This window comes from Coptis chinensis, chromosome 8, assembly GCF_015680905.1.
Source record: "Coptis chinensis isolate HL-2020 chromosome 8, ASM1568090v1, whole genome shotgun sequence".
Lineage (NCBI taxonomy): Eukaryota > Viridiplantae > Streptophyta > Magnoliopsida > Ranunculales > Ranunculaceae > Coptis > Coptis chinensis.
In genome coordinates, this window is record NC_141463.1 from 85,072,358 (window position 1) to 85,083,741 (window position 11,384).

Genomic DNA, 11,384 nt, shown 5'->3' on the forward strand with positions numbered 1-11,384 from the left:
GTAAAATTTTCTTTTCATGTGGTAACTACTTCTGGGTGTTAATGCATAGAGAAGCCGTATGACTCTGTTTCTTCTCTCTCTTCTCCACCCATCCCAGCTCTCTCTCTCCTCCAGCCTGCTCCACTCACACCTACCGCTATGCAGTGATTCTAGTATTCAAGAGATCAAAACCAACAAAAGTTGACTTTGGTCGTGCTCAAAGAAATTACACTTCAAGACAATTAGTCAAAATGTTAGAATTTTAAATTGTTTCAACATTCTTGTTTAGTGAAGAGAGGAATCAGAGGATCCAGAAATTTATCAGGAAGATAAGCAGGAAGATACTCTCAAGTCCTGCTCTAAGCCTCTAGTGCAGAATTAAAACAGCAAACTGTGATTTTGTGCTGCATAGTGCATACATGGGAGGCAATGCACTTTTCTAGCAGAGTGTAACTCACCACAGGAGTTTATCTATTTCTATCTGACCTCACTTCACACGCACAGATCATCAAATTATGAAGCGAGTTTAATGTTTGCTCAATCCATCATCGGAAATGAAAGCACAAAGTTGAACTTTGTTCTAGTAATCTTGTCTAAAACACAAGCTGTAAGACTTGAAAAGAATGACACCACGGACTGTCAGTCTGTAACACAAGAATAGTAAGAAATTGGCCAACTGAATTTGTAAATAACTAGATTTAAGTGTCTTTACACAGGGATGAGATACATTGAAATTGCCTTACTAGGCATTGTAAACCAAAACAAATGAGCTATTTGTACAACATACACAAAGTTGGGTACACTAAACCTTTCTTTTACCGCGTCTCACTGAGTCTATATCTACTAGTCTTGATGATGGAGCAGTAGACTGGATTGTCAAACCGATAGATTCAGGAATGTCAAGATCAGTTCTCATTGAAGGACCAGCACTTACATGTTTCATGTCAATATCATTCGGTTGTTGGACTTCAAGTTTGACTTTTTCAATCTATAAATGACGAAAACAAGCAAAACTCAATATAGGCAGATAAAGGAAGTCTTTGAGCCCTTCCATCCTATATGGTGCACAAACTATCAAAGTTCTACTATGACTGGCACCTCTTGGGTAAGAGGCCCAAGGAAACACAATTATCTGATATCCTAGTTACACATCTTCCAATTACAGTCAACAAATAGGGTTAACTAGTATTACCCCACCACTAGATGAGCCAATTAGGATTTCCCCCTTACTAGATGGGGAAATTAGGGTCTCCCCCCTAAGTACACACAAAAAAAAGAGTCAACTTGGGTTGACCGTGTTTTTTTTGTGTATTTGGAGGGGAGACCCTAATTTCCCATCTAGTGGGGGGGAAATCCTATGGGGGGGTAATATTCGTTAACCCCAACAAATATCAGTACTCATTGGATGTCTGGCTAATACGATTAGTGCATATATCATGCACTGCATACATCGTTTAATTTGCATCGTGTTGAACTTTACGAAGGTTTTGAAATGGTTGTCTTAAATATTTTATAAACCCTGAACTTCCCAGAATATCTTATTGCTATGGGATAAAAAAAATCCAATCTGATGAATATAACAAATTCTATCCTCTTTTGCAGAACTACTATAGAACATAGAAATGGTTTATACTTTACCAGCTCAATGTGAAGAATGGATGACCGGGCATCAGCAAGTCGCTTCTGTAAATCTTCTTCCTTCTTCTTTGCATATTCGGAATTCTCAATCTCATTTCCTTTTTCACCTAGTTCTTTATATAGAGCTGAAATGTACAACAACCAAAGTACTAGTCAGGCATGTGCTCCTGCTGTGTATACCAAGACCAACTCTATAGACTAGTGCAGTCATACAACAAAAACAATGAGATAACTTCTAACAGAGGTATGTAAACTGTGTCAATTAAGCACTCTAGCAGCCGATCAATAGCTGCAAACAGATTTTAGTATATCTGTCACCTGTCTGCGCAGTTCATTCTTCTTTTGTTTTTCTTTTTTGTTTATTTTTTTTTTCTTTATCATTATCACAACAAACCTATACATGTATTTCTTAAGTAAACTACTCATTCATTTTCATGTGAACTACTCTGTTCTCGATAACTTTTTGCCATTAAAGATACATCTATTGTGTTCCAACCAAATACCCCACACAACTTTTGCATATTTTACTCTCTAACACCATTATTAAACATCTCAGAAGAACACTTCTATCAGAATTTCTTATTTTAAGTTTCATTTTCCATGCCTTAAGTAATTGAACAAATTTACTGTTTATAAATCTTTCATAATTCACATATATACTGACTTGTGATTATTCAAATGTAAGTGAATATTTCACAAAATTTGGTTGCAATGGGTTGGGAGTTCACAAGTTACAAAAAATGGTACCCCAAAACACCAGGAAAAATAAGAGAGGCGTAATGCATACCTGTGAAGAGAGATAGGACCCAAATTTGAGTTGGAAAATCATAGAGCGTCTTTGCTAATGTCAAAGAGGACTTGAGTATCTCTTTGGCTTGTCCGGTGTCATGCAGGGTGAGAGCCAAGCTCCCAAGGACTGTCAAATACTGCGACACTAGTTGAATGTTCCCCAACTGTTGATGTGATATCCTCAAGCCCGTGGCCAACCGGATGCTACATGGAAGTTATTACTTAGGTTATGTAACAGAGGAGTACAAATGGATCAACAATTTTATACCCTCAACCAGGCTCAACTCTTGACTAAAGGCAAAATATCAACAACGGAAAAAGTATAACGTCCTCAAAAAGAAAACTATTGACTAAAGGCAAAATATCAACAACGGAAAAAGTATAACTTCCTCAAAAAGAAATATTTTGTAAGAGTATTTTCATCGACCTCCTCAGTATTTTTAAGCAATACAGGCATATGCCTAAAGACCAGTTAGCTATTGTTCATGGACACTGCTATGTGCTAGAGACTCAGAATCCAACTGAGGTATGAATTGCCAGAGTTTGCAAAACTCCAAAAATTCGTGGACTTGGCAATTTAATTCTAATAACTCAGATAAAGGGATACATATCGTTGTATATCATGGCATACTACAAAACATATGAAATGATCTTTGATAAAGTATGAAGAGAATCTTACTTCCAAGGGAAGATTATTTTGAGAGCTAACCAATAATCTGACTTTCGAAAGGAGAATCAGATGGATCGCAAAAGACACGTCGCCAAGTCAGATTGCAATCATAGACCAAATTTTTCTTAAAATCTTTTTAGTATCAATTCAATAAATTGAAATGTTATGTTTCATTACATGTGCCAAAATCACATTGTGAAACTCTATGTTGTCAGGGGAGTGGCGAGATGCCTGGGCCACCTTGGCGCCACCTTTGACTGCCATGACCACTTTGGCATTATTACTGTCTATCCTACTAATCCAAATTTATGGATTTATTTCAAGCAAACCAATTTGGTTATTCGAAATTGATCCAAGTTAAGGAAAATTTGCATTACAGATGCATACCCAACACAAACTCTTCCAGCTATTTCGCATTCATTGGCTATCTTTGGTAGCAAGTGCATTAGTGCATCTATTCATAAGGGTAAACACCATATTAGCTGATCACAGTTTAATCAACAATACATACCGTGCTTCTTGAAGATTATGCTGCTTCATCAGTAGAAGGCCATAAGCAAAAAGAATAGCGGTTTTCTCTCGGACTCCTACAAAAGAATCTACAATACTGAACACTGGTCCAATCAAATCCAGTGCCTGCATATACAGTAGATGAAAACGTTTTCAAAATAAGAACTATTATTAAATGGAGGTAAGAAAAATATTTCTTGGTGGCAACAAGATGTTCTTCATAGGACAAATTATCACCTGCGAAGATGATTCGGCATCACCAATGCAGATGTAGGAGACAGCTGCATACACATGGCACATGGCTTGCAGCGATTTGCTCCCTGTTAGCTGTATGCAAAATGTGAGTTACATTTCTTTTGTGATCGTATGATTAAAATTCAACTTTTAGACCTGTAACCACCTTGCAAATTTTTATTTGTATTCCCAAAGCCCATTTGTCTGACAAGGCCTTAGTGAGGTTAGTTTTCAAACTCACAAGATTGCAGCAATCAAGAGCTTATCACCGTCATCATCAAAGACAACTATAATAATTCCTTGAATGCTAAAAAATGAAAACCAAGAAGACAGCTTAATTTGCAATAAAACCTATAATCAGTTGGTTACTACATTATCTGTCCTCTTCAGCTAATCATGGCATATTGCCTCACATGACAGAAAATAAAGGAATTGAAAAAAATAAAAATAAAAACAAAACCCATTTACAAATTTGTAATTTCCCAACCCTCCTACCCCAAAGAGAATCATCTTCAAGACATAACTGACAAACCTTTGCTGCTTCTGTGAAAAGAAAAGCTGCCTCGCTAAAGCAGCCAAGGGTATGAGCATACTGGCCTCTAAGCATCTGAATAATGCTCTCACACCCCTGTAAAATTGTAGGAAAACGAGCATACCACATTTTCATCTGCACCAAAGCCTGCAAGCAGATCACCAAAATTACTTTCTATTTGCAGGACAAGCGTTTAGGTGTAACGAATACCCTATCAAAAGATACTAAATAAGCTAAGTTACTTTGACACGGATAGGTGTGTCCGAATCTGACACGGCAAAATATCAAATATTGAGGTATATCACATACAATGTGTCCGAACACGGACACGGATTGATTTTCAAAATATGGTGTGTCCGACACATACGTGCACATTGAACATGCCTATCCTATAATTCGTGAGCGCGGTACACGTTGACTAGCTTGCTGATCTCTTCACCAAAGACCTACACAAGCTTTGCTATCAGCTTTTGCGCTACAAACTCATCTAACCAAGACCGTCGAGTTTGCAGGGAGTGTTAAGGATAAACGTACAGCGAAAGTGTTAAGGATGTGCGTATTACCACTTGTATAGAGTACCCATGTTTATCGGATCGAACACCCATGTTTATTGAATTTCTATCTCCCATTTTTTGTACTTGTTTTGATTTGCAAGCCACCTCAGGTACTTGTATACTACAGTTCCAAAGGTAGTATGAGACATAAATCTCAATTTTATGAAGCATGCAAAATTCAGTTCCAGCACACACACTATATAATTTTTATAAATTTGATTATCCTAGAGTAGTTTTTATAAATTTGATTATCCTAGAGTATCATTTGAAAGACCCTATGAAAAGATCGAAAACAACTTCATGCCCATAGACACTCTCACCGTATGTGCTATTGCTGGTTATCTACACTCCACACAATAGAATGCTACAAAACCATGTCTACAATACTCCCTGTGATTTCCGCACATAAAAGTTCATTTTTCAACATGTCAACATGCCTTTAGCACATTTGGCGTCTATTTTGTTCTCAGCACCAGTGTTCTAAAAAACGCTAGGCGGTAGTCGAGCGGTAGGAGAGCGCCTAGCGCCTAGGTCTTCTAGGCAATGCCTAGACGGGCTAGGTGCTAGACGGTTTTTTTTCCTAATATATATAGTAATACACACATATACTACAAAAAATGAAGAAAATCATTTACCATAACTCAAAAAATAAACACAAACAAAGATACTTATTACAAAAATACATAATAGTTGAGAAATATTGACTTCATATAAAAACATACTCTTTGTTATAGTGGCATATAATTTACATTAGACTTAAGTCTTTTAAACTCATTCAAATCTTAAGCCTACACGGGCTTTTATTTTTCGACATTTAATCATTTTAAAAAAAAAATAAAAAAATGACTGGACCGCCTAGAGCCGCCTAATCGGTCTGCCTAGACCCGCCTAGTCGGTCCACCGATTTTTTAAACGACTAGGGCCTAGGCGAGTCGGTTGGGCACCGCCTAGCGCCTAGAGACCGCCTAGGCGGCCGCCTAGACCGATTTTTAGAACAGTGTGTCAGCACCCTCATGCAATCATGCATTTCCTATTAATTACATGACCTACAAAAAAGAACTAAACGAAAGAAAAATTAAACTTAGTTAATTTATACATGTATGTCTGTTTAGAATACATACCCCCTGTGCTTCAATAAATTCCGATCGTGTGAGGTCTAGTGCAACTTTGTTTTCTAGGAAATGCATTAATAGCACCAAATATACACCTGCCATCCAGATAGATGAGTGATGCAGATCCACCTCTGCAAACATGATATTTCATGAAGCTTGTCTCAGTTGTCAATACATGGTGAAGCTCATATCTATATGTTGAAAATAAAACATGAGATATTCAAAGTTTATCATTAACAACTCCAGGTCTACACAGTGGAGTAACAACATACATATGCATACAGAAACAATCCTTCTTTATCTGCTTTTTTGAAGATTAAAAATGTCCTGTAATAGCAAAATAAAATCATTACCTCTTGTGCCATCAGTTATTCCAAGCTTCGTTAGCTCCACTGCATGTCAAACATTGATTTAGTTTAGATTCTACTTTTTCATGCCATAATTTTTTTTTCTCAATCAAACTTAACTTCATTATGCTTTTGTTTTGGCATGCATGTTTTCCCCGAGTATAGCAGTGTGCATTTTTGCCACTTGTTGTACCAGCAGTCCCTGTGATATACATTGTTGTGCCTCTCTCCATCAACTCAGGCTTTGGAGTAAAGTGGCTCTCAACATGGTATCACAGTGGTAGACGCTGAGAGGTCGTGGATTCAATCTACAGTTAAAAGCTTACATGGTGTTGGACTGTTGGTGGTGGTGTGTTTGCCCCTTTTAGACCCTACTCTCATTTTAAGATACCTTGTTTTGCCTCTCTGCATCAGCTCGGCCTTTTATTGTGAAGTGTTTCTCAGCTAAAATCTGATATTATCGTGCCTAGGATCCCCCAAAACTATAATTTTGGTAAAAGGCTCGATGGATGCGCTCATTTTCGACTTTCTTAAATCCAACGCAATCAATCACAAATCACAACATAGACTTTGGTGAGATTCAAAGAGAAAAGGAGAAAGTAAGAATGAGTCAGTCCTTGGGGTGACATGTGAACACAAAATCTTCAGGTAAACTTGGATTAATAATTCAACTTAATCTCAAAACACTATCAAACCACAATTTATATTGAGAAGGAATATAACAGGAAAGAAGCCTGTCCTGCAACTTACCTTCAATCGTATGCAACCCAGATTGAATCCTCCGACCGCATTCCTTAATTAAACCTTTAGGCCGCCCCAATACGACAACCATAAGATCAACCAGTGCATAAACCGCACTTTTTGGCAGCCACTCCCCATCTATGGGGGGTGGTGCCAGCTCTAGCTTATCACCCCATGCCTGTCTCAGATTACTGATGTATGAAGGTTCCAGAGATTCTGTTCCAGTTGGACTAGTTACACTTCTTAATTGCTCTTGAAGCTGATTTTTCCTCTCATACAGAGCAGAACTCTCTCTGTACTGTAGATCAGATTGGGAAAGCCTCTGAGCTATGTTATTAAGCTCTGAAGTCAACTCCTTGACACGCTGTGTTTGCTCCAAATCACGCTTCATGGCAGCATCCAACCTGTCAACATGTGGACTGGCATTCTTGTAGTCACATATTCTTAGCAGATAGAATGTGTGGAGTAGCTCATTGTATAAGAATAAACCATGGCATTGTTGTTTCTGGTCGAAAAGCGGAAGATGGGAAGGTACAGTAAAGAAAGGTCAGATCAGTGCAGACAGCAGACTTTCAATATGTTATTTATTAACTCTGAAGAAATATAAACATGTACATGCTCAGTGAAGAAATATGAAATACAGAAGAATCTCCCCACAATCAGGACCTGAATTTCATGTAAAGAAAATATGGTTTCCATGTAGAGAAACTTTTAGACGAATGTCAAATCCTAACAACAATATTTTTCTATAAGATTGACAGATAAATTATGCCCAACACTCTAAACGTCTATCCATCGTTTTCTTTTTTTCCTAGGTAGTGTGACAGGAACTCACAATACAAGAAAGGTACAAGCAGGTTAAATCGTGGTAAGATAACATTCTCCCACCTCACCATAACGTCATCAAATCAGAGAATTCTAACTGTACATATTAAGACACAAGTCTGGGCTATTAAATCGTTGAGTACTCGCCGAGTAATCGGTGAGTACTCGCTACTCGCTGTTTAGCCGACCCGACTAACAATTTAATCCCCGATCACAATCGGGCTCAAAAACTCCCCGAGTACTCGGCCGATTAGTTTATTAGCCGAGTAATTGTGTTCACTATTTCAATGTTAAACATTGAACTCGACATTTCGCCGATTCGACCAACCCTCAATTCTGTAAAGTTCTACACTTTAATCATATTTATTTTAGTTGATTGAGTGTTTTAATTGTTTATTGATTGATTGGGTTCTTAATTGGCTTCATTATGTTAGTATTTCAAAGTTAAATATATTTAATAATTATTTGTAAAGAAATATAGTGTTATGAAAAATCGTCCAATTAATCCTGATTAATCCCCAACCGATTACACCTACTCGCTACTCACTCTTCAAACGAGTAGCGAGCAAGTAGCGATTTAACTGCACAGCATGAAGTACACCCAGTCCCAGACACTTCCTCCTAAATTACAATTTATATCCATCCTTCCCACTCTTCAAACAAGAATACTCAATCTGTAAGGTCATTAGCAAATAACCTATTGGCTACATACTTATTTTAAGAGATAAGTATGAGTTTTCACTCTGAACAATGAGTTTTCACTGAGAACAAGAAAAGAAAGCATACATAGTGAGAATCTCACGACTATCCAATCCACCTAAAAACCATAACTTCCAGCCTTAACCTGCAGGACACAACAGGAACTATGAACCTAAGCATCCACTTCCATTTATCTCTGCATTATTCTTTTTTGTTCTTGTTGGTATTCTTAGGGTGGTCTCTTCAACTAGAATATCTGTTTTCTTTCCACATAAGAAGCGGTTTGCTTTCGTCTAAGGTTCCTCTTTATCTGTAGTGGAACACTCTCTATTATTTACCACTTGAAAAAGAAATGTCGGGCCAGGTGAAAGGTAATTGTGATAAAAACCTGGACTTCCAACTCATAGTTGTATTATTACAGCAGGCCTACCTCGAAAACTCAGATATAGCTAATGTATGAAAATAAAGAAGACTTAAACTTACTTTATCCGGTGAGATTAACTCCCAAACTTCAGTGCACCTTTGCAAAGCACTTTCAACCACATTTGTATCACCCCATTGTATGACATGCACATGCAGCATTGAAGTTGCAAAAAACATCTGATTCATCAAGATATCCAAGAGCATTACAACATGAAACAATGTATATATTCCACATCTAAACAAACTAATCAACATCAAAACATGCATTTCCACTACCAAAACTAACATTTACAAATTTCATCAAAAAAAATGAACATAAATCAATCACCTGAAGCTCGGGGTAATAAATCTCCGCGGCGCAACAAAACCCGCGTTCCAAAACATCAACAGAACTAGTATAATCACCTTCAATAACCAAAGCATTACCCAACTGTGCAAAAAAATTACACCTCCATAACTTATCAACAAACCCATCACACCCAGAACTAAAACTTAACTCCAACCCTTTAATAATAATCTGTTTCTGATTCCCAATAGCCCCAACAAGATTATAACACTGACTTAAAAGACTAAAAGTTCTAAACTTTAGCTCAAAACAAGATGGAATGGACTTCAAAAGTAACTGACAACGTTCAAGATGTGTTCTTGCATGGGTTAAGTTATGTGTGTGTTTAAGTAAAAGTGTGGAAATACGTAAACGGGTTTTGATTTCAATGATGGGCAAGAAGGAAACTTGGGCAGTGAAGAGTGATTCTAAACATTTTATGGTTTTGATTATTTCTCCATTGTTCTCATGTATGTCTGCTAATCCCCATACTCCTTCTGCCAATGCTTCCATTGAAGCAAACAAGAGTTTTGAGGGGGAGACTGGAAACACTCAGGAGTTCTAGTAACAAATTCCGTGATATATCACGAAATGTTGTGATTTTTTTTTTTTTTTTTTATGTATTGGAACTTTGAAATGGTTTTTTTTTTTTTTTAAATTATCCAAAACAGTTATATACACTTGAACAGTTATTTTGGGTCCTTATAAAGGTTCATAACTTCAAATCAATCAGGTATGAAGCTCTAAAAAAAGTAGAACAAGATTGATTTAACCAACCAATCAACTAATTTTTTCTCCAGAACAATGAAACAATGAGTTCGTCTATCCCGAGGATATCCTCATAGGGACGAGATCCGAAACCATTGGATGTGTGATCCAACAGTCAGAAAATAAAAAACAAACTCTTTATTTTTTATTTTCTGACCGTTGGCTCACACATTCAACGGTCTCGAAACCCTCATCCCTATGAGGATATCCTCAGGATAGCTCTTATTGTATGGTCAACGGATAGTAGATGAACAGATAAAAGAATACAGTTCCAAACAAGAGTTTAAAGCTAAGGTTTACATATAATCACCAAAGAATTCTGAACTGTCGTTCCTGCTCTTTCCTTTTCCTTTTATTTTTCTTTTTTTTCTTTTTTTATTTTTAGCAAAAGAGAGTTAGCCCCTAAAAAGGGGCCACTCTCTAAGATTACAAGATTATAGACTCAAGGACAACTCAACTAAGGACCGTGCTGAAACAGGTCCAAACAAGAGTACAGAGAGGCCCGATTACCTCTAAAAGATAAACTATGGGCGACAAAGTTTAGGGTCCGACTAACATAGTAAATTTTACACTCAACTAATTGAGATAATAATGAGTATATATCATGAGCACAAAAGTTGCTCCCCAAGAAAGCATTGTTTTTCTACACTCCAAAGCAGCAACAAGGGTTTGACCGTCTGACAGTATTGCCACTTTATTGATTTGCAAACATTGTGCTAATTTCAATCTTTCAAGGATAGCTCTGGCTTCGGCCTCTTATGCGTCTCCAGATCTAACTCTATCATGTCCTGCACCAATGCATATACCAGCATAGTTCCATAAGGCAAAACCAAGGCTTGTTTGGGTGTAATTGTCCACCTAAGATGTATATGTAGACATATAAGGCCAATCTGAGCTTATGTTGGGCCAATTGGTACTCCTAATAATTGGTTGGTTGTTCTTGGTGATGTAAGTGTTTGCCCTAAAGAGAATGGCGGTGATAGGAGTTTGTTTGTTGTTGAAAGTGAGATCATTCTGGTCGATCCATATGGAGTACATGGTTATTGTAGCTACGGAGCTAAGCATGTCTATGATATCATGCTTGTTATCGTGTCGATTGATAAGACTACTCAAGATGGAGCTGAGATTATCACTCGGATTCCAATTCTCAGTTCTTAGGCCAAGACTAGAATTAGACCAAATACGCTTGATCCTAACACAATGGAAGAGAGCATGGGAAGTAGATTCCACTTGTTTAT

General features: G+C 37.4%; 1 protein-coding gene across 1 annotated transcript; it reads right to left on the bottom strand.

The window, feature by feature from the left end:
• Positions 1 to 637: 637 nt before the first annotated feature.
• Positions 638 to 9,934, bottom strand: LOC147483749 (Tetratricopeptide repeat (TPR)-like superfamily protein). Its single transcript, XM_086577233.1, has 11 exons — positions 9,382 to 9,934; positions 9,114 to 9,230; positions 7,116 to 7,611; positions 6,372 to 6,410; positions 6,028 to 6,149; positions 4,353 to 4,499; positions 3,824 to 3,913; positions 3,588 to 3,712; positions 2,405 to 2,610; positions 1,618 to 1,742; positions 638 to 967 (listed from the first exon to the last, which is right to left on the bottom strand). Exons 1-11 carry the CDS (start codon positions 9,889 to 9,891, stop codon positions 782 to 784), a joined length of 2,163 nt encoding a protein of 720 aa, XP_086433359.1. The 5' UTR covers positions 9,892 to 9,934; the 3' UTR covers positions 638 to 781.
• Between the last annotated feature and the right edge of the window lie 1,450 nt (positions 9,935 to 11,384).